The sequence below is a fragment of the Taeniopygia guttata genome, chromosome 5, assembly GCF_048771995.1.
Source record: "Taeniopygia guttata chromosome 5, bTaeGut7.mat, whole genome shotgun sequence".
Taxonomy (NCBI): Eukaryota; Metazoa; Chordata; class Aves; order Passeriformes; family Estrildidae; genus Taeniopygia; species Taeniopygia guttata.
Window position 1 is genome coordinate 26,051,496 of NC_133030.1, and position 24,705 is coordinate 26,076,200.

Consider the following 24,705-nt stretch of genomic DNA (forward strand, 5'->3'; position numbering starts at 1 on the left):
CAGAATTACATAATAAATTTGTCTGGAAAAGATTTCTGATCTCATCAAGTCCAACCGCACTATGTCAACTAGATCAGACACTGACTGCCACATCTAGTCTTTGCATAAGCACCTCCAGGGATGGTGACTCCCTAGGTGGCCCATTCCAAAATCTAATCACCCTTTCTGTGAAGAATTTCTTCCTAATGTCTAACCTAAACCTCCCTGGTGCAGCTTGAGCCTGGCTCTGGATGCCTGGGAGAAGAGGCCAAATCCCAGCTGCCTACACCCTCCTTTCAGGGAGATGTAGACAGCAATAAGGTCACCCCTGAGCCTCCTTTTCTCCAGGCGAAACACCCCCAGCTCCCTCAGCTGCTCCTCATAGGACTTGTGCTCCAGACCCTTCACAAGCTCCATTGCCCTTCTCAGGATGTGCTCCAGCCCCTCAGTGTCCTTCTTGTAGTGAGGGACCCAAAACCAGTCACAGCACTTCAGGTGGGGTCTCACAAGTGCCAAGTACAAGGGGACAATCACTGTCCTGGTCCTGCTGGCCACACTATTGCTGATACAGGCCAGGATGCCACTGGCCTTCTTGGCCACCTGGGCACTGCTGGCTCATGTCCAGCTGCTGTTGACCAGCACCTCCAGGTCCTTTTCCACTGGACTACTTTCCAGCCACTCTTCCTGCAGCCCGTAGGGCTGGACGAGGTTATTGCCAAAGTGCAGCACCCAGCACTCAATGTTTTTGAACCTTATGCCATTGGCCTTGGTGCATGATCCAGCCTGTCCTGGCCCCTCTGCAGAGCCCTCCTGCCCTCCAGCAAATCGACACTCTGACCCAACTTGGTATCATCCATGAATTTGCTAATGATGGATTCAATATCCTCATCCAAATCATCACTAAAGATATTAAACAGGACTGGGCCCAACACTGATTCCTGGAGGACACCACTACCTCAATACCACACAGAAAAAGAAAGTATTAAAAATATTTAATTTACTTGCATAAAGAAATTGAAACAATAAAAACTCTTGTTCATTCTCACACTTTCTCCAGATGTTCCTGACCCTCCAGAGGCTCCCACAATCAGCAACATTGGAGAAGATTACTGTACTGTGCAGTGGCAACCCCCTAAATATGATGGTGGGCAACCAGTACTTGGTAAGAGTCCAAACACACAAAGTCCCCTGCATTGGCATATATTTTTTGCTGCTCCTTTGAAATGGCACAGAAGAATTCTCTGTGTAGACACAAGGAAGGCTGACCCTCAGATAAGAGCTACTCTGATGCACTGAACCCCCAAACCGGCCCAGGGTCTGGCCCTCCAATTTTGAGGAGAGAGTGCCCCCTGCCTGTGCGGTTTGACTCAGAGAAGTATTTCAGCAAACAAGTTACCAGAGCATGAAAAGGTGAGAAGAAAAATAGCTAAAGCTAACTATCCTCATTCAAGACTGAAATTTTAAGTCAGTATACTGGCCTTTGTGCTTACTTAGGAATATCCAAACAGATCTGTGGCCACGTCCGTCATCAACTCCAGACATCTGCAATCTCAGGCACTGATGCAATGTATGTTTTATAGTGGAAAACTACTTCATAATTCTACTTCATATAAAACAAATGGGCCATAAAATAGTATCAATCATTTTTGTGACCTCAAAACCTGTACTAAAAACTAGAGTGCAAAGTTATCACATGATGCAGGAAATTAGCAGGCACACTCAAGATTATCACTGACACCATTTTAAGTTCTGCATAGAGCATGGTGAGTTTTAGATAGAAATCTCTGTGATCCTCAGAAGAAAAAGAAAATAATGCAGAGTCTTGACCAATTTTAGGGGAAAAAATTATTCTGGAGTCCATGTCTAGCAATTTGTTTAATAAAGATCTCTGGAGTTTGAGTTTCTTTGAAAAAATACATTGAAAGCTATATTGACTCCCATGGGGATGCCAGAGCTAGAAATATCTAAAATTCTTTTAATCCCCTGAATAGTATCTGGAAGCAAGTAGTTTGCATTTGCATTTGGATGTTTGGACTTCATTCTTTTCCACAAGATCTGTCTCATTTAAATCAAAGAATTTACCTGTGCAGGAATAAACAAGGTACCGCTGGGCCACTGCTCTGTGGTTTCATCTATTCTGACATGAAGCAAGCAAGAAGTCAAAATATTATGTGCAAAGACATTTACCAGTAGTTGTGTCATTACCACAAGAAATCCCCACCTCACTGACTTTAAAAAGCCTGTGATTTTGTTTTGTAGGGTTTTCAGGGCACATATTTTGCAAAGTTCTTTGCTTTGTTTTCACTATCAAAGGAAGGATTTTGTTGATGCTCGAGTAAGGACCCTTTGCACTACCTGAGGAGGTTCCTTCAGGTAGCACAAGGCTTCATTACTGCTACAGCTCAAATAAAACACCTGCAGCAGGGGGAGAGGAAAAGCCAAGATGCTGCACTACCCATTCAAACAGAGCTTTAAAAGCAAGAAGGCAGGGGGGTAAAAGACATATTCATTCTCATCTGTCTTCATATTGTTACAGATGGCTTTGTAGGCAGTCAGATACAGTCTTTATTAGCTGTATCCAACAGATATAAAAAAGAAATTCACACCCCATCTTCACCTTTCCTGGGGTTTTGTGTACTTTTTGTGTTACTAAAACAATATATTTAATTCTCACACATTTGGTGCATTTGGGGAAATAATCTGCTTTACCAAATGTCACCAATACGACCAGTATTGTAATTTTACCTCCTTTCTGCCTGTTCTTTTTTTTTTTTTTAATTGCAAGCCTCTTCATTTTGACACTTATGTGCTTAACACTGGTTATCTATAACAGCAAAAAACCCCAGGAACTGAGTTGATGGAACTTCTCTCAGTCTCATAGACCCAGCTGAAGAGAGAAGAAAACAGGAACATACCAGAAGAACCATAGGTTCGTTGCTTACACCATTTAACTCTGAAAGCTACTGAAGACAAGTATGCCAGGAGTACATCTTGATGCATTTCAAGTGATGATACAACCTGTCAGCTTAAAGATACTTCCACTGTTCTTTCCCCAGAGCATTCTGTGGAGTCCCATGTTCTTCCTGCATTTCAGCATTGACAGGAAAGGCTGCATGGTGTCTGTGCCTACAGCATGCCAGCAAATCAAATGTGCCTGTCATTCTCCTTATCCCTGGAGACACCTTAAGTGTGAATCATACTTCCCAGGTATACCAAAGGGACTTCTGCAAATTTGATAGCTTTGACCTTGGTGAGCAGCAGGGACAGAATCACTCTCCTGCATGGCTCAATTATAAGTCCTTGCTATGGACTTACACTATTGCAGCTGCCCCCTGTTACAGACATCTGTACAGACCTCTGCAGTCCATGGGTAGGAGCACACCTACACAACACACTCAGATACATGGCATGTGTACATGACTATTTTCTGATATTCAGTCTGCAGTTAAAAGATGAATGGCTTTCATAGCAGAGTTTGTTTGAAAGAAGCCTATATGGATCACATCCAGTCACTCTATCTGCAACACAGAGAAGCAGCAGAAATTTAATATAGCTAAATGGAAAGAAACAGTTCAGTAGTCCTTTGTAGCAGGTCAACTGGAAAATATCTGACATCTATGTTTACAATGTGATATACAACCATCCTCCATATTAAGTATCAGGAATCACAGGTTCCGTTCCCAGTTTTGGGAAATGAGAAGTTTATCTTTTATACTGATAATCCAGCCTCACTTAGTCATTCTGGAAAACAACATGGTAGTGTTGGAAAAGCTATGGATGTTCTGGAGAAGTGCTAAGACATGGATTCCAGGCATACAGATGACAGCTTAAGCTGTGCTGCAGATTTGGTCTGCAGTGCACCCAGCTCTCTTTGTTCTCTGTTATCATACAGGCTCTCTTTCCTTCCCAAGGAAATCAGAGCAAGAAAAATGGTGAGTGGCCATATCTCACTCACTGTAGGGCTGAAGCAAGCTGAGATCTGCATTGTCTGGCAAGCATTCTGCATTTCCACCACTTTGCAAAGAACACAGAGATCTAGCATCAGTTCCTTGATAAAACATTAATTTAAAATAAAAGGAATTTTCAAACTGTTCATCCAATTAATTCTTTGTGGGGATTTAGGCTGTTAGTCAAGTTTAATGAAGTGAAGCAGAATAAAAGAAATAAATTAAATTTTTAACTCTATACCACATCTTAGACATTTCAAGGAAATTTCTCCTTTGCTTAAAAGGATTTTCTTTTTTCCTGAATGTGAGATAACAATTTCCAGTTCTTTTACATCATAACAGCTGTCCTTTCCAGGCTATATTTTAGAGAGAAAGAAGAAGAAGAGTTACCGATGGATGAGACTGAACTTTGACCTTTTAAAAGAGCTAACCTATGAAGCCAAGCGGATGATTGAGGGAGTGGTTTATGAGATGCGGATTTATGCTGTGAATTCTATTGGCATGTCCCGGCCAAGCCCTGCCTCACAACCCTTCATGCCAATTGGTGAGTTTTGAAACTCCATGGTATTTTTAGGATGAAACAAATTTTTGATCTCTTTTCTTCAACCACTCTTACAGCTAAAAAGAATGTGTCAGGAAAGAGGCTATCAACCATCTCTATATTCTATATTTAATCAATCTTTTCCTTTGTAATATTCCTCTATCTCTCATGCCTCTTCCTGAAGAGCACAGAGGTTCCAGTTTCATGAAATTGCTGATGAATTTTTAGTTGTTATAATTAGAAGTGTGAGAGTCAAGCTGGATCTCAAAAGGAGGAGAACTAATTGACAGAGATTTCCCTGTCCCTCCCAGCTTCTCCCATTCCCCTATGGGTGCAAATATCACAGTATACCGTCCAGTGCTCCCTTAATCCCAGCCCTCTCCACAGCTAAAAGGATAGATGATTAAGAAAATATTTGAGGAATGATTTTCTATAAATAATCCTTCCCAACACAGCAGCGCAGTGTCTCCTGCAGTCCCTGAGCAAGGAGCAAACTAAAGTAGTCCTCAGGAAGCCTGCCTGCTAAGACTTTTAGGGAGAAGACCCACAGAAATACAAATAGCTGGAGATTAAAATGACTAGAGTTTCTAAATCTACAAATAACAGCGAAGGGGGACAGCCTGCTGACGGAGATAATGTAAAAGCAGATGATGCAGTGAAGGAGTCAGAAGGGAAGGCTGAACTGCAAGAAGGGTCTCTTAATTCTGGATTTCAAACTCAAAACAGCTGGTCTGCAACAAAAGAGGTCAAACAAGAACCATCAAGTGGAGCTACTGAAAAAAAAGGTCCAAAGTTTTCATGGGATAGGCAGAGTTTTACTTGATTAAGGATAAAGTTCACACTTACTTCTTCAGAGAAGAGGTTTGGGGTTTTGATCGTGTACTGTGTGGTTGTGTATGCTCCCAATTGCATTTTCCTCCTGTGTGCTGTCCTTGCTCTCATGTGAATACAAAACTTTTGACAGTTACAGAAATGAAATTAGGTGATTTTTTGGGGGTTGTTTTGTTTGGTTGTTTTTTTTTACAATAACTTTGGGTACTAAGACTGATTTCAATTAGTTCCACAATATGAGAACCTGTATTTAACTTACCTGTTATTATGTATATTCAGTAGATGTTCAGTTTATAATACACATATACACAGATTATGCCAAACAGAATTATTAACACAATTGCTCTTATGGTATGTATACTAAATTTTATGGTCCTACACCCTAAGTGTTATTTTGATAAAGTTGTTATCTATTTGTTTTTTGGTATCAATTATTTCACAGTAACATTTATGCGTATTTTGAATCCTCTAATAAGGGCTTTTCTTGATTATTTTTAAATTAGTAGAAAATAGTCATGCTGCAGAAGACTGAACTTAGCTAGTTGTCTTTCTGAACTGTGGGTTTATAAAAAGCCATGACACACCTGTTTAGAAGAGCTATGAAAAAGCTGTATCTAAATCAAATTTTTTTATCCCCAAAATATTTTTCTTAAGTATGTCTCTGTTACAAATGCACAAATCAGAAGTAGTGTTTCTATAAACATGTAGTCATAACTTTTGGGGTTTTTTTCACTGTGTGAGTGAAGTGAAATTTAGGCACTGTCAGTTTGCTCCTCTGACCATGTGAATTTTGTCCAGTTACAACCAGGGTGTAAGTCAATTTGACTCTCTTCTACAAGTCTTTTTTTTTCAGCAGGTTTTCTCTTAAGGGAGCATCTGTGAATACAAACTACTATTTTAACCTCTTGTTCCTTAGCCTATTAGAGAAATCTTATGCTCTGCTTTTATTAAGTGATGTAATAGGTGTTACACTTTACAACTGAGCTTCAGGTAGATTTATTTTATTAATATAGACGGTGGTACATTAATTAGTGGTTAATCACTCTTTGTATAGCCTTTGAATTCTCATAGTTGTATTGCTATTTCTCAGAATCTACTTGTCTGTGTTTCCTTACAGCTCCGCCAAGTGAACCAACCCACTTCACAGTGGAGGATGTTTCTGACAGCACTGTTTCCTTGAAATGGAGGCCCCCTGAGAGGATTGGAGCTGGAGGATTAGATGGTTACATGGTGGAATACTGCAAAGATGGATGTAAGTAAGCATGAGTACTAGGCAGCAGCAACAGAGCATTTAAAAAAATGCTACATTTGCAATAACTTCATCTCAATACACAATACCAAAAACCTAACCATTTCCAGCATGATCAAATTTTAACTCTAATCAATGTCTACCTTCCTTGCCAACCATCATCATACTCACTACAATGTGACTGTAAAACCATGGAAGTCACATCCATAATGTCATCTTCACAATCATCATAAGCTTTAACAAACATAAGTAATACAAAAATATCATTACTGTTCTATAGTCACTATTATACTTCTGTATCATTCATTAATTGCATATTCCTTAAAACAAATAAAATAACACAATTGTGACAACATCAGTCAAACTTTAAAGTAACCATTACCTTACCTAATTTAAAACTATTACTGGTGATAAAGAGTGTAACAGCACCATATCTACAAAATTCAATGTTCTGTTATACTACAACATAATACTTATGTCATAAAAGTCCAAGAACAAATTTATAGTCACTTCAATATTGACATTTTCCCTGACACTAGGCTTGATTGCCAAATAATCTAAACTAGGGGGTTTACAGAGGTAATTTATGTAGAAACAATTTATGGTCTTTAGTGAGACATCACTATAAAATTACCAAAATATCTATGTCATTGTCAGAGCAGAATGATTTTATCTGTCATATTTCTGTGCTTTATAAAAAGGAAGCACTAAGAATTCTGTTCTAGTGTGTCAATTGAGAATTAAACAATAAATTCCAACAGTTATTTGCTCTATTATTGTTTTCAGCATATGTGGCTCTCACTGATCTGTTTGGACAGACACAGAAGTTATATTTCCTCCAAGAAAAAAAATTAAGGCTTCACTTTCTTGCTAAAGCTACTTCCAAATTTCTCCCCATTCTTATGTAGTAAAATAAATGTCAAGAACTCCCACAGCTCTAAGTTCTATAAAACAAAATGCCAAAGAAAGTACCCAAAGATGATTTCCTTATCCTTAGCTATTTTCAGTAATGAAGTGTAGAGATTGCTTAACTCCACATGTAAACACACCTCCTTGATCTACAGTTCTTCTTCCAACTTATTTTGTTCCCTTTTAAGTATGGTTGTAACTTGAGTTCTTTTTACCCTAATAGAAATTTACTTTCAATTGCAAACAAGACATCAGTTTGGAAAAATAATGTGTTATTGCAATATGCAAATTCTGTAGCTACAGAATGGATTCCTGCTCTTCCTGGCCTAACTGAGCGCACATCTGCACTGATTAAAGATCTGGTCACAGGGGACAAACTTTATTTCCGTGTCAAGGCTGTAAACCTGGCTGGTGAGAGTGGAGCAGCAACAATAAAAGAGCCTGTTACTGTTCAAGAGATCCTGCGTGAGTATCTATACTGAATAAACCTTAGTCATTCATTTCCCCTGGCCAGAATTCTCCTTTATCTGAGAATAACACACAAACTGTTCTTCCACTTTGATTAGGAGCCCAGTGTCTTCTGACTCTGAGAACATCTCTACAGCACCCAGGTCTTATATTTGTGAAGCATAGCTCTTAAAATAAAATTCTACTTCTTATTTTCAAAATATGGACATTTCACCTCTTGCAATGGCACTGTCAGCATTTAAGAAACATCTATTTAATATTTACCTCTCTGCTTGAAAAGCTCCTATATTACTGCAAAATGACTGTGTTGGCTATGGCAAGAGATCTATTTACCTCATTGTCGCAGATTATTAATTACCACCCTGGGTATCACCCAACAGCAGTAGATTAAAATTCATTTGACTGCAGTCCAAAAGACATCAAGAGCTGCTAATAGTGGATTCCTCAACCTTGGCTCACATGAAGCGTCTGCCAGAGTCTCACTGGCAGTAAATTGAGCCAGTGTAAATAAAACAAAGTTTAATGCATCTCAATACCAAACGGTCATGAAGATAGATACGCCGACTGTATGTTAAGAAATTCCTTCTGTAAATAATAGAGAAAAGACTAAGGATAAAAGGAGAGCCTAGAAAGCTTTCTAGTGAGGTAGGGGAAAGCAGAGACTAGATGAAAATAACATGAAGCAAGGTCCTTATTTGTTAGTGAAAAGTAAGATGCTACAAAGAGATTCCACTACATCCACCTCGAAGAAAGAAGTGCAACTGAATGACTGTAGCAAGATAAAGGAATCCATCAGTTGCTGTGCTTTCTGAGTAGGTCCATAAATATCTCCCAGTGGCAATTTACAAGGTGCTGCAGTATCAATATAGCAATAGATAACAATAATCTATAATCACCCTTTTACTCTAATACATCCCTTGTCCCATTCTTTCTACTGAACTGAAGAATTTCTCCAAAGAAACAAAGTCCATATAGAAGAATCACATCCAACAGAGCCACCCAAATTTGGCATTTCAGATATGACACATTTTCATAATGCTGCTGTCACTGAAAACATGTTCAGATGTAAATATATAACTGAGACTTAATGTTAACTTTTTATCCAGTAGACAAATACATTTGAAACTACTGAAAGACTGAGGTAGTCCCTAAAAGTATAAACAGTGTTTCCACAATTTTCTTGTGCTTAAAATTATCTATTGCCTTATTTTTGCTATAAATAATGTTGCATATTATCAAAAGTTTTGTATTTAGTGTACTAATGCTTAACTGCAGAGCGTCCCAAATTCTGGCTGCCACGCCAACTCAGACAGACTCTGGTGAAGAAAGTGGGTGAGACAATCAATATTGTGATCCCTTTTCAGGTATGTATCAGCTTCTATTTTGTCATGGTTATTTATGATTACTTACCAAAAGCAGTTTCCCTAATGCAAGTTCCCATTGCTTGACTGCTTAAGCAGAATTACATAAGTATGGCTGATGATTCATTAAACCCTCTCAAAAATTTGAGAAGGGGAGGGAATCACTCTTTTTTTCAGTAATTTTTTTTTTTTTTACAGTCAGAGTTTTTTCCTTAATCCCACCTTTTGGGGAAGAAAGAAAAAGTGGTCTAAGTAAATGTAAGCCAATTCCTGCTTACTGGACACAGGAGGCACATTAGAGAGAAAGTAGACAGGCTAGTAGACAGTGTAAGAATCCAACTAATTACTCTTCTGGAACTAAGGCATATGATGTCACTGGGAAACCTCTTTGGCAGTGTGTAGTGTGTATGTAGTGTGTATGTTGAGTTCTGAAAGGCTGACTGCAAAAATCAGAGTTTTCACATAAACAGAAGACCCCCAGTTGGCCGTGGGATGCAGAACTTGAGTGTGTGTACAAAGACCTGCTTGGGCATTACTGTGCCTGAAGCATACCAGAGCATGCTGAAGATTATCAAGGGTGCATATATGTAACTACATTTGACTAAGACATGCACAAAATGCTAAAATATACACAAAAACTGACCTGATTAGTTACCTCATCTTGGCATTTTCTGGAGCTGTACAGACAACTATTTGACTGTTTCTAAAACCCCACATGCCTTTTTTCAGATGCATGACTATAATATCAATAGAGTGCAAGAATTAGTGTGTGTAAGGAAGTGGTTTTCTAAGGGAGAAATAGCAAAAGAAATTGTAAATTACAGACTCTGGCTCTGACACAGATATCCTCAGTAATAATAGATATATAACTTAATCAAGTCTTCAGTTAAAATTTCAAGACACTGAAATTTCTCTACAGTCCAGGACTGACATTTATAGAAATGTAATCCTGTTATTAGTGAAGAGCTTTGAAATCCTCATATAAAAGATGCTGGAGATATGTAAAACCTTTTTTCAATACACAATATGCACATATCACCTACATTTTGTTTGAGCAGCACCAACAGGAAAAAAATTATTAGAGTAAAATTTATGTAAACTTAAAGGTACATGTCTTTCTGCACTATGGTTACTGAGTCACATGAAAAGTTGTGTTTTTCCCAGAGATATATCTGATTAGTATGCAATTGCACACCCATGAATGCATAATTTTCTTCAATTGCATGCTTGAATTATTTCAGCATAATCATAAGGCATTTTCTTTTCTTTCACATTTCTTATCTCCAAATTTTTAAAATTACTTTTTTACTGATATCTAGCCACACACAAAATTCAAAACTTGTACATCTGCTATTTCTGAGTTATGTAATTATTTTTTTAAATCTGTAAAATAAACAGATATTTTTCCTGCTTTGACATCCAAGTTGAAGAAAAATTGCACAAATCGGACAAGCTGTCCTAAGCAGGGGAATAAAATTTAGCATTTTAGAGATTTGTGTCTTGGGTCCCCTTGTGCTGGTTTGACTGGGCAGTTAATTTTCTTCATGGAAGTTACTATGGGGTCATGTTCTGAATTAGTGCTGGAAAGAGTATTTATAATTTTGGGGTGTTTTAGCTGTTGCTGAGAGCAGTGCATACACAGAGTCAAGGCCTTCTCTGCTCCCCACAAGACTCTGCCATGACACCCCCATATCACCACTGTCCCAGCACATGCAGCATCTCCTCTGCTGAGAGCAGCCCCACTGCAATTTTCCCAGAGATTTGCCAGTTCTGTGCCCTCTTCCCCAGCTGATACATCCTCACTTCCCTGGCCAGGGCAAGTGCATGTGCCAACTAATCCAGAGCTTCACTTCATCCTGCCTCATCATTCAGCTGTTGCCAAACAAAAGAGTTAAAAGACTGATCTTTCCCTGACTTTTCTTAGTGGGAACACTAACTGAGGTTTTGGTATTTCACCCTGTCATCAATTTTCCACAGAACTGTACTAAGCTAATCTTAGAGATTTCAAGTGCTCTGTCAAATTTGCCCAAATTGAACCAACTGATTGAAAAGTGATTTTAGTAGCTGATAAATCATGTGCTGGTTTAAGCTCTTGTTTCCTAAAGGGTAAGGCTAACAAAAAATGCTAAAATCTATCCAGCAACACCAGATTTTACTCTGAGAACAAAGCCAGAAGACTTTAATTCAAGAAGTATTTATTTTTGAGTTAATTAAATTTGTCATAGTGTTGAATTGCAACTCTCACAGTATTAAGAATTGTAGCTATATCTATGTAGAATATGTAATACTGATGACCTTTCGAATAAAGCAAATCAAAAAGAACTTTTCCCTTCACATTTTGAAAAAGTTTAAGTCACTGGCCATTTCTATTGCAGAAGAAGACTCTAAGTAAATACAGAATCTAGTATCTAGTGGAAGTGGAAGTCAGTGCCTTCTGCTATTTACAGTCTCTGTGCAACCTTTCCAGTGACCCCTGTGGTCACTACAGTAAAATTCTGTGAAATACACTGTCAAGGTATCCTGGGTTTAATGCTATTGTCAGATCTATTTAAACCTTTAGATCAAAGTGTCCAGAAAAGAAAGTAAAACATTGTTACCAACCTTTTTTCTGTTGAGTGCATTAAGCAGGTGGAACATTCTGGCGAAAGGAAGAGAATCAACACATTTTTGCTTCAAAATTAACTACATGGCATGTGATTGGAGGGGTATTATGTGCTACTAGTGGATAAAATTCACAGTAGTACTGAGCAGTCTTTTTTGTCCATCACATATGTGTGAATATAGATATCTAAGAGCATTTAAATTCATTTTTCTCTGGCTGTGAACTCCCTAAGTTTCTCTGGTGCTATTTAGCTACTCTGTCACTCACTGTTCTCTCTCAGATTATCTATTACACATTGCAGAAATCCAATCCTCTGACATATGTATTAGGAACATGCTTTCTATCTGATTATGCTTTTCACAGTCTATAAATATAAGAGTATATGAAAACCAACACTTTGAACACTTGCAATCTTTCACTGGCTCTCACAGCACCTCAAAAAAGGAGGAGCTGTGAGTGAACATATCTGATCAACCACACTAGAACACCAGCAGCAACAATCTAATCAGTCTGAAAACCTGCCAAGTATTTGTCTTGACAAAGTAGAAATTTAAATAAATGCCCATAGAACTATACTATTTAGGCAGATTAATTTTATTTTGAAAGCATTCCCTAGCCAATTTTTTTCATATCACTTTAAAATACAGGCATATGTGGGAAATAAAATAGAGCTAGTTCTTGGCCTGTTCACAAATAATAAGACACAGATACAGAAAACAAAACACAAAAGAACCCACACCCTTTCAATTATTCTAGAATCTCTACTATACATTCCAGCTGAAGAGAGGAAGTCATTTCTTGCTCTAACAGGTTTTTGTGAGGGTTCTCTGAAATGAGACCAGGGTACAGGTACACTAGAACAGGACAAAATTCTCTTGTGTCTATTATTTCAGCACTGAGGGCCTGAGGTTCTCTTAACTATGCTCCTTGGCAGAAAGTTGTAGGAAAATAATTTACCAGAGAGGGAGAGAATGGAAAATCCAGAACCATTCCTCATTCAAGGGGTATATATCAGCCTTGATGTAAAATAAACTGCAATACATCTGATGAGTTAGAGAAAAGAGCATCAATGAACAAATAGCAATTTCTAGGTGTTTGAGACATCCTTTAAGTATAATTTTGGACAGATCTTGGCCTGACTCTTATAAAAGGTGAAGTTTTTTTCCTAATACTGCTGAGAAAAAAAAAAATTATGGTACACAGACATTCTGAGCAAATACCAGACAAACCTGAAATAAAGGTGTAGCAATGCACAAAGATTCATTATTATTCTGTCTACCTTTAGGCACCAAAAGAGTCTGAGTATCTTGATCTCCCTCTGTAGGCTAAGGGAAGACATACAGTCTTTCAAAGTGAGAGAGAGGCTTTCAGTGGATTGAGGAACCTTCCAGAGCTGCTTTCTCTGTTGTTTACTGGAGGCAGTGTTCCCATTTCAGCACCCTAGCCTCCAGTTCAGGGCAGCCTGAGCACAGCTGGCTGCTGGCCTGCAAGGTCCCACTTTCCCTCTCCACCCATCTGAACTACTCCAGCCCTGTGCTGCATTGTTTCACTTTGGCAATCTGGCAGAAACTAAAAAAACCCACTGAGTTATTTTCTGTTGGATTAAATATTAGTACACTTAATAAATATGTTATGGCCATTTTCTGTTTTCTTGGGATTCCTTGTTTGGAGTTGTACTGTAGAAGTAGCACTCCAATAACTTTTGAACAATTAAATAGTACTTACCATTTTTCCTGGAAATGGCTGGATGAGAGTGGTGCACACCACTTATATCTCACTGATTCCACAATGCAATCTTCCATGGGTGTAGCAACCCTGACTGCTTAGGTTGACAGTCACCAAAATAATTTTGCAGTGCAGAAAGAATTATACAGTAAATTTCATGTCCTGACACTGCAAGGTGACAATAATTTTTCAAAATATCTTCAAAATGCCTGTGGACAGAGCATCAAATGTTTTAAAAAAGGGAGAAGAAGGGGAGCAGAGCTAATAAAGTCCTCAGGTGTGTAAGGGTTCTGCTAATAGCAATCAGAAAACTCAGATCACCTGTTGGCTTAATGATGTGCCTGGGAAAGAGTACCAGACCAGCACAAGTATAGGATTTCTGGATTTCTTCTCAGTATCATTTCAGACTCTTACTAAATGGCATCCTCAGAGCATGGTGCCATTAAACCACACAGATGGTAGCAAATATTTGTCTGGAAGAAAACAGAAATGGTAAATTATTTATGGAGTTTACTATCTCAACTCTGTGTATTATATTAAGCTTTGTAGATTTATCGCTAAGAGAAAAATGGAAATACTGAAGCCTTAACATATTTTCCCCTCTATTTAGGGTAAACCAAGACCCAAAATCACTTGGCTGAAAGATGGTCAAACTTTAGACTCCAAAGATGTGGGAATTCGGAACAGCAATACAGACACCATCCTTTTCATCAGAAAAGCAGAGCTGCATCACTCAGGAGCATATGAAGTCACTCTTCAGATAGAAAACATGTCTGATAAAGTTGCAATAACAATACAAATCATAGGTAAGACCCTGACAACATCAGAATTAAGCAAAACAAAATAACGGCCAGACTGAGGCAACCCAAAAAGGTCCAACAACCTCAGAATCCCTTCCCTTTTAATGGTTGCTTGCAGATGGTAGGATAAAGGGAAGGGCTAGCGTGTGACCTTATTTTTCTACTACATTTTCCCACCTTGAAATTATCTGTGTCCTAGAGGCCTAGAGGTGAGGGATATTTTTTGTGTTCCATAGCTCTTTAGTGATCTTTTCCTTGCCTAATTTTATCCAGTCTGTATTTAAACTAGGTCTAGTTTGAGAATCCAAGCATCCTTTTATAAGGAATTTCATTTTAAGTACATATACCTATTTGTTTCATTTGAGTCTGTCTCCCAGCAATTTCATTTGATGTTGATAGAGTTTTGTATCAAAAAAAAACCATGAATAATCATTCAGCTTTTCCATGTTACTCATGATTTTATAGCCTTCAGTTCCATTTGCCTCAGTTAACTTTCTCAAGTTTTACTCTCTTCATTTTGATTATTTTCAAACAGATGCCATTCCATATCCTTGATTATCCTTATAAATCTCCTTTCTATCACTCTGAGAGAAATAGAATTTCGGAGTTCTAGTGCTCTTATACACAGCCATATTGTACTCAAGGAAGGAAATATTAATCTTGGAATGGATGTAGCCCTATGTGGTTTTTTCATTAGAGAAGGATAGGAAGATAAAATCATTGCTGTAATATACCTCTACCATTCCAAAAATTAGAAGGTATATTCCTATGAATTTGAAAAATTCACATTTAATGCTTTACTCTGTTAAGAGTGTCCAGTTAGTCTAGGGCTTATTCTCTATTATACAATTTCCAGTCTCTTTTCTAATGTCATTTTAAAGGAATGCATTGCCAAAGTTTCCACAATTTCTGTTGGGATTATGTGAGAGTTATTCTGAGATCTTGCCTATTCAGACTTCATTAATGTTTAGCCAGGGCTTTTCTATTTCTCCTCATTACCACTCTTTTAAACATTCTTGATAACTGTTTTTATTTCCCTTTCCCCACACTTTCACACCGCTATCCCATATTTCTTCCAGTGTATCAATACATTTTTAGAATATGTGTTTTGGCTCAACTCCTAATGTTTTGGAATTAAAAATGCTGACTTTGCTCTGCCTAAAGTTTTATTAATTATGTTGGCAGAATGGGTATGAAATGGTGCCAACAGCAAACAAGAATGGCATAAAAAAATTGGAGCAAATATGTCTTAATACGAGCAGCTGCTTCTGCTCAAGAGGGTGACTGCAGTTCTGCAAGAGCAAAATAAGTAAATGGTAGCTAAAACAAAATAATGCCAAGAGTGCCAGAGAAGGTGTGGATGCCCCATGCCTGGGGGGTGTCCAGGGCCAGGCTGGATGGGGCTCTGAGCAATCTGATCTGCTGGAAGGTATCCCTGCCACAGCATTTGGTAGGAACTGAAATATCTTTGAGGTCCCTTCCAAGCCAAGCCATTCTCTGACCCTATGACTCAGGTAAAGGGGAGTAGTGCACCCTACACTCTAAATTATCTTTCTAAAACTGGTAAGTGACTCTTGATTCTGCCATTGCTCTTAGGCCATAGCATCAAGTATCTTCTGCCTATGGTTTGGTACTGTAGAAAGTCACAAAAACACATCCATCTACCATTGCCAGAGAGTTATACCATATAGAAAATGAATGAAGAAAATAACTAATCCTATCACACAGATAAGAGTTGGAGGACAGACATTAATTTTGTACTTCTTGAGCAGTTTGGTCAAATGAATGGGAATACATATATTTCATTTAATTCATGACCAAGAAGAGAAAGTACTTGTAACATATGCAGATACTTCTGCAATCAGGGCATCTACTCTGATTCTTGATTCTGTCATCAGAACTACCTCTTCTCAATTCTGTTAACTGCACTTTTTATTCCCCAGATTTTCTACTCTCTTGGCATGACAGAAATATGAGTGATTCAGGCACTCTTCCTACACTCCTAGTGGTGCTTTAGGTACTGTAGAACAGCAGGCTGAAAAGCCTGGCTGTCAGAGACACCACAAGTCAGTCAGTGATCTTTTGAGGTGTCTTTTCATCAACTAACTTTTTAAATAACTTTCCCTTGGCAAAAAGTCTCCTTGATAAAGAATTAATGCTCCTGGCTTCAGCACCTACCTTTTTTGGGGGGAAGGCAAGAGTGCAGATAGCCAAAAGCTCTGTTGTGGTGATTAGTCAGGTCAGCTCCAAACAAGAGGAAACAATTCTGTTACTGCCATCACCTTCCCTTGTTGCCAAAACAGTTTTCGCCATTTACTCTACAGATCAAAAAAATATGCCTTTTTCTATGGAAATACAGTATTTATTAAAGACTTTTAGAAAGTTCTAAGATAATGAAAATATCTCCAATCTCTGGAGAATGTGGTTCCCTCAACTTCTTTCACCCTCTGTATGAATCAATAAATTATGCCTTTCATCATGACTTCTATTGACTGAAGCAAACCTCAGTTCTATACTTTACTTTTTAACGGGAATTAATTCTTTTTCTCATTATGTATTATTTGAAAATATAAATTATAATTTATCTTTGAAAGATAAATCACACTTTAGCTCTTCTTCCCATTGTATAAATTTCATTAGTTTGCAAAACTCAGCTGAGCTTGTGCTGAGGGTAAGACAGGATACTTCCTCAGAATATAAATCCCCACTCTGACACAGTGCCCTTCAGAGGAAAATAACTTGGGTAAGAAGCATCAGTAAGTTTAACTTTTCCCATCCTCTAGCTACAAACTAGGGATGTACTGGTTATTACTGAGAAAATAATATTCTACAAAGACATTTTGGATAGATCTTCTTGCAGATTGCATTATCTCACTGAACCACAAAGATCAAGAACATAAAAACCCATGTAGCAAATGTATCCATCTCTGACTTTTTAAAGGTTGTTCTTCACAAATATACAGACAGGTGTGTAGAATGAAAAATTCTTCTCCTAAATCAGAATAGATTAATTGATTTCTGTATAATGAAGATACATATCTAACAAAACAAATAGGTTTTTTTTCTTCTAAGTTGTGATTCAAGTTGACAACAAATGCATTTCTACATCCCCATAGGCAGTATTGTTCACTTGACAACATATTGCTATTCCCTACATCAGAAACAGAGAAGAAAATGTAAGAAGGCTTTATCTAGTTGGTGGCTGCTGAGAAACACAGAAGATGGCAGGTTTTTCTCTGAAACGTTAGTGTAAGATAGGCAGAAAGAGGATGATAAATGGAATGAGAACCATGCATTCCATATCCCTTATCAGACATCATGCAGTGTTCTAGTAGGCACCACTTTGAAGGAGGACAGTAGGGGTCAAACCTAATTATAAAGCAGTTTTCAATTCCAAAGTTTCTCAGTGAAAAAAGAATTAGCAATTATGCTTTGATGTAGAAAGTCACAGTTCCCCTAATAACAAAGGTTGATTTATTACTGGTTTGCATATCCTTTAAAAAAAGGAATTAAATTACAAGTCACCTATAATTACATTCCTCTGTGCTTTACTCATCTCAAACCTACCATTTTCTTAATTTTTCCAGTTTAGCTACAGAATGGGGAGACAGCTGTCTATAATGATATTGAACTATTTTTCACTCAATAACAAGATGAACTATCCAGCTGTCCCCAGCAGGCCCCATAATTGAGTGCAACAATCTAACATCAAAAAGGTGAACTGGTGTCCTCAAATTAAAAAAGACAGAAATATTATTTAATAAATCTAATCTAAATCTACAGCATTTGACTAAACAACATGGTATAAATATGAATTATCCTCAAAAAGAAAAAAAATTAAATTATTATAATTTCATTCTATGTTGTTTTTCTCTATATTTCCATGTATTTTAAAAGGACACAGATTTCTCTATCTCTTTGAGAGTTTGTTCTTTTTCTAGTTATTACAGAGAAATCACCTAGTGGGCAAGCCAACAAGCACTGAGCCAAGAGGGAAAAGGTGTATTCCCACATGGCTGGCCTTCCTCAGCTGGAAGGCACATACCCCATTGCCCTGGTTGTTATAGCAATGTAGATAAATGGCCAAGAAATTGCACTGATGTAACAAAGTAAGTAATAAAACTGCAGTTAAAGAGTTAATCACGTCCGTCCAAACAGCACAAAATTCTTATTCCATTTTAAAGATGTTACTAATTCTAGTGTGTTTTCTATTTCTCCATAGCATTCAGGTGTCTCAAAAGAATATTCAAAGGGTATTTGAAAATTTCCCAATTTTCTTGTTTACAGTTTTATCTTCACATTAATGAAGTGTGTTGCTATGGAATGTTACAGACTGCTATCAGGTTCTATATTTTTTTTCCCTGCATGGGGAAATGACAAAGCTCTTGGATCTTGAACTGAAAGCTAAGGTGTTTTCTTATGTCTCCTCTGCAGACAAGCCTGGTCCTCCTCAGAATATAAAGCTTGTAGATGTCTGGGGATTTAATGCAGCCCTGGAGTGGACACCTCCCCAAGATGATGGCAATGCTCAGATCTTGGGCTACACAGTCCAGAAAGCTGACAAAAAAACAATGGTAAGAACTGGGCTGGGTCCGTGGCTTTGAAGGGAGTTAAACCAGCACCTGCTCTGGGAACATAGAGACTTGAGAGAAATAGCTGAGCTCATGACACTCATTTGTGTGTCCAAGGTGTCCTGTGGCACCTCAGAGGCAATTAAACATTGAAAAATATAATCTAAAAAAACCCCAAAATGTGAAAGATTAAATTAAATACTCAGTAGAAAATGGAAGAGAGATCAAGCCTGTGCAGTCTCTGGTGATGACTGCATAGACAGTTCTCCTTAGAAGGTGAAATTATAATTTTATTTGCAATTATATTTTTCATAAATGCAGCAAAGGATTGAAGGGGAGGGAGTAAGAGTTAGACTTGAAGTGAGATGCTAGGCATACCAGGGTATGTACTGGGAGAGATAGGTATACCTGTCAAACTGGAAAATACCTTTCACATGGAAGATCCCATTAAGCAGTTGCACTCTGAGTACACACCTTGTACCAGATTCCCCAGATACAGGTATGGCTAAAATATGGTAGAGAGGTGAGGGAATTTTTTTCTCTAAATGGAAGCATTCAGAAGCCTATCACACCACCAGCACATAAAAATCAGAAAATATATCAGCTGATCTCCACAGGAAGCAACATAATATTAATTTCACAGGTTAGTGTTAAATACCTGTCTGGCTGTCTTTTCCTTGTAGCAAAAAAAAATCTCTCCCTAACAGAAGTAGCACCAGTCTGACCTCTCATAACATCTTTCTAAACAGTGCAGTCTTGTTACAGGAATGGTACACGGTTTTTGATCATTATCGTCGCACAAACTGTATCGTGTCAGACCTGATTATGGGAAATGAGTATTTTTTTCGAATCTTCAGTGAAAATTTGTGTGGATTGAGTGAAACTGCTGCAACCACCAAAAATCCTGCCCATATCCAAAAAACAGGTAACATAATCTTCAAACCAAAGATCACAAAAGCCACTAAGCACCAGAAGTAATACACTGGCAAATGGAAAATACAGTTTTACTAGCTGCACCCCTAAAGATATTTTTATTAATTAGTAACTAGCACTTATAAAGAACTTTAGCATCAAGAGCCTTTATCTAGGAGGATCTGTACTAATACAAATGTTAATTAAAAATATTTAATCACGCAGTCTTCCTAGACTATATTGTCTGAAGTAAATAATACAACAGGGGGATTATATTTATATTTTGGGGTTAAAAGTTGAAGATGTCTGTGGTGAAGACTTTCTCTGCACACATATGGCTGTCATATTTTTAACAGAAGCTGAAAACCAATGATTGCCAGGACCTTTTACCTTAACTAACACATTAAACATGAGATGTGTTTTAGAACTAAATGTATTTAAAGAGTTTTTATATCACAAATGCCAGAAGTTTTGAAGTTTCTTAAAACCATACAGACAAATTATGGTAGATTGATGATACACAAGTCAGCAGAACTGCCACGGTTCTTACTATTTTGTCTCTTTGAACTGCAGGCACCACTTATAAACCCCCTTGTTACAAAGAACACGACTTCTCTGAAGCTCCTAAATTCACCCACCCTTTGGTGAACCGCTCTGTGATTGCAGGATACAACACCACACTCAGCTGTGCTGTCAGAGGGATCCCCAAGGTACACATCAGCACTGTCACTCAGACTGTTGTGGCACCAAGGCCAGAGCTCCTGCCAGTTCAGGGTGGCTGAGAGCGGCATGGCCGCAGAAAGGAGCAGCACCCGGTCATGTCCCGGGGCTGCAGAGAGGGCAGCGAGCGCTCGGGTGGGTCTGTGCACAGCCAGGGGGGCAACGCAGTGAAGGGGACAGAGGGAAGGGCACTCACTGCTGGTGGTGACACCACACCACTGGAAATGTACCACCTCTGCACAAAAGCTACTCACTGGAGAAGGGAAACAATGATGAAATGATCTGCTCACAATCTATACTTTGTTCTCTTCAGACTTTCAAGAAAACGGCAGCTGAATGTCATCTACTGTTCCACTAACCAAGTGACACAGAGGCACAGCAGGTTTTCTGTTACACCCATGCATCCACATAAGTTTTTGACAGTCTGAGCTATTTTGCAAAACTAACTAGAATAAGGCCTGGCCACAAGTGAAGTTTTTTGTGGGTTTTTTGTTGGTTTCGTTTTTTACTCTTGCAGGAATATTTTCTCATTCTAAATATATTTATTAAAGTCCCATCAAAGGGTACATAAAGATGTACTATTTTGTTAATCAGGAACAAGCAGTAAAAACTGTATCAGCTAGGAGCTAAATTTAGACTTCTCAGAAAAGGGAAATAAGATTTTTCTCTGCAGTGAAGGAATTTACCATATTATGACATAATCTTGTCCTAAATCCCTTCATGTCTGGCTGCTTATTTTCAGCTTCTTTCACTACCTCATACCTGTGAAGGGATCTGATAGCTACAGAGCAAAACCTGCAACAATCAGTCAGTCCAAATTGAAAAAAAAAAATCACTTGTTGCAGTCCATTGGACAAAGAAGGAGCTCCAGACAAAACTCAAAAGTCAAAAGGAAGCATATCCATGTAAATAGCTTCAAAAACCCAACAACATTACAGAATAAACACCAGCAAGTGTAGGCAAAATCCATCTTCCAGTAGCTGCCTCAGCTTAGAAATGACAGTGCTATTGACAATATTCCCTCTTGGTTAACTGACATTTTTGTGCATCTGCATCCACTTCATTCTGTTTCCATGGTTTTAAGAAGATTCTTTAAAAACCTTCTCAATTTTACAGCTGTTCTTGTGCAGTAATGGAAGGCCTTGGAATGCAGGCATGCTACCTCCTCCTTCACATTAGCCTGAAGGATTCAAGTAGTCCTCAACCCTCAGTACACCTAATGCTCTTAAAGCAGCTTTTCCAGATATGTTTTGGTACTTCCATTGCCCAAATTAACCTTGATAAAATGTTTCAGTACCTGCAGCAGTACTCTGCAAAAGCTCTCATTACCTTATGTGGATGAAAAGTTCCCAGTTCTTTATAATTGTAGATTCTCAAGCACACCTCAGGATGATCTGTATGGCTTGGAAAAGTTACCACTGCAAGCAGAGACACTACTCATGCCCTGCCAGTAATGAAGTATAACAAGAGACATATACCCAGAAAGATAAAGAGGCTATAGAGAAACAAGAAAAATATGTTAAGGCAGGAAAAATTTCAGCAGAGATCTGTCAAGAAAATTAAGCAAGTGGCAGCTGGGATGCACTGGATTAATACACCACAGGTCAAAGACAAAAGTGATTCAGTAGATTTGAATGCACTCTGTAAAAACAGTGGAGTAGTTCTGGGGTTTATGGATGAAGAAACAGAAGACATTAATTCTAAAAGAAAAACAGATAAATGTTAAGCTTGGTTTTCTATTCTTTAACGACTGTTTCTCCACTGTATGTACTATTAAGCTAGAAACAAACAAAAGCAGAATATGAGATTTTTCATTTTCAAAATTTAGTTTATAAAAATTAAAGGCACATTTTCAGGTAGTGGAAACAAAACATAAAAGTTTGAACTGGTATAGAAGCAACCACTTCATACCATAGTGGAAGCCAACAGGAACTTAATTTTTAAATTCCTGAAGTTTCTAAAGATATGCTAGAGAATTTGGAAAATCCTTTCCTGGGCTAAATTTTGGCATCCTAATTTGGCCACCAAGCATCTGTGGACTTTTATGACACTTCTGTTCTAATAATCTGTGACATTTAATTCCCCTTCTGTAAGATAATTGTAGCATTCAAATACATTTTAATAAGCACAAACAAATAACTCCTATATGGATTAATTTGTAGACAATTAATAGGGGTTGGGTTTTTTTCTTTAAATTGCAATAAAACAGGGCAAAAATCTACATTTTCTATATTTTTGAGTTTAAAAAAATACTGAACTTTTAAACTATTGGTTTCATGAATATGCACTGAATGAGATGTTCCTTGAAAAATTATTATCAGTTCTTTGTAAATAGTCCTCATAATACTATTTAGCCTTTGATGGCTACATTGAGGCTGCAAGATCAGGTGTAAATCTTCCATTCTCTACCTTCTATTAAAAAAAAATCTTCTTTTTTGTTCTTCAGCCAAAGATATTCTGGTTCAAAAACAAAATGGATCTCTCTGGGGATGCCAAGTACCGCATGTTCAGTAAGCAGGGGGTGTTGACCCTGGAGATCAGAAAACCCACTCCCTTTGATGGAGGCATTTACACCTGCAAAGCTGTGAATGAGTGTGGTGAAGCTGAAATAGAGTGCAGGCTGGATGTCAGAGGTAATCAGATGAATCCTATGGATAACCCCAAGAAGGCAATGAAGAGAGAGTAATGGGTAGTTAAAGGAAATTAAATCATAGTTTCCCTTTATCTAACCCTGATTTTTTGGGTGGTATATAAAAAGTTTTTTAATTACATGCATCAGCAAGATTGTTTTTTCATTCTGAAGCATTATGATAAATTGGGTTACTTGCTAGGTAATACATGTCTGATAGTGTACAATTATTGCACTTCTGACTTCCTATTTCTAGAGCAGATGCTTAGCAGTGGAAGGGAGGTCAATCTACAACCTCTGCATTGAGGATAACTTGATTAGACTTTGTGTTTATTCCATAACTGAAGGTTTTAAATCAAGTCATTGGCTATTAGACATACGTAAAAGGTAGTGCATGCTACATCACAAACATTTTTTGAACAGTAACAAATTATTTTGTTTGTCAAAAGGACCAGGAACAAAAGTTACATGTTTATAACAAAATAAAAAATATCAAATATTAAATAACTTTTTTAAAGCTGCTAGCAAAGTATCTATTTATCAATACAAATGTATGTAGTGTTATTTTAAGTGCTCAACCCAGCAAAAGCTGCAAAAGTGACCTACATAATAGTAATTGATAGAAATCCATTTTCAGCACAGCAAGCCTGAAGGTATTTCCACACAGCACCAAGTTGAATATTTGACTCAGTGCTAAATCAGGAATGTGCATACAGGACACCTTGCAGTGCTGGGTGCCAATACCCTCAGGGCTCACAGATTAATTTTTATCATCATCTGAAGCTTGCTTTAGGAACATTAAATCTTCTTAGAATCATCAGATAAAAGCAACTAGTAGAGAGTGTCCACATTTCACTTTCAGTACCATGTCTCAATTTCAAATTAGCATTCTTTAATGTCTGATAATATCTTGAACTTTTTTTCATTCTCCAGCACCCCAGTAAACTCTGAATCTCAGTTGATCTGCAAGTCAAGGTACGAATAAAATTAACTCAGCTGGATGAAGGAGCAATGGTTGTTTGGTCAGCTCTATGAATAAACAATCATTAAATATTCATGGTAGAGATTTTTAAAATGTTTATAATGTTGGTGGGGATATGTGTTTGTTTTGATTTCTGTTTGTTTTTTCAATAGTCAGTATTTCATGGGTGTCCACTTTTAATACACTGTGCCAGTGTAAAAGTCTGTAAGAATAACAGAATACTTGGTTGTCATTTTTTCTTAATTCACTACAAGCACTCCCTCTAAGAGATTGTTATTAAAGTAGGGCTAACTAATATCAGTAACCTTGCTTCAACAAAGAAAGTATATTTAACATTTAAATGCATCTAGATGCGTAATGTACATTCTAGACTTTAAAAGAATGGAGTCGTGTAATAGCAATCAGGTAATGTATTTGACAATAAATCCTTCTTCCCATTTTCTGTCTCAGTATTAGAGTGGAACTTGAAAAGAAGAAAA

General features: G+C 37.7%; 1 protein-coding gene across 1 annotated transcript in view; it reads left to right on the top strand.

Moving 5' to 3' along the window:
• MYBPC3 (myosin binding protein C3) overlaps window positions 1-24,705 on the top strand; it is a 60,443-nt gene extending 35,738 nt beyond the window's left edge. Inside the window, exons 23-34 of the mRNA XM_072929942.1 lie at window positions 1,037-1,141; window positions 4,282-4,470; window positions 6,416-6,550; window positions 7,754-7,921; window positions 9,200-9,288; window positions 14,223-14,418; window positions 18,847-18,986; window positions 19,749-19,908; window positions 20,469-20,605; window positions 23,062-23,248; window positions 24,178-24,219; window positions 24,677-24,705. Of these exons, the coding sequence (XP_072786043.1) occupies window positions 1,037-1,141; window positions 4,282-4,470; window positions 6,416-6,550; window positions 7,754-7,921; window positions 9,200-9,288; window positions 14,223-14,418; window positions 18,847-18,986; window positions 19,749-19,908; window positions 20,469-20,605; window positions 23,062-23,248; window positions 24,178-24,188 (1,517 nt within the window). The 3' untranslated portion in view covers window positions 24,189-24,219; window positions 24,677-24,705. The remainder of the gene's footprint in view (window positions 1-1,036; window positions 1,142-4,281; window positions 4,471-6,415; window positions 6,551-7,753; window positions 7,922-9,199; window positions 9,289-14,222; window positions 14,419-18,846; window positions 18,987-19,748; window positions 19,909-20,468; window positions 20,606-23,061; window positions 23,249-24,177; window positions 24,220-24,676) is intronic.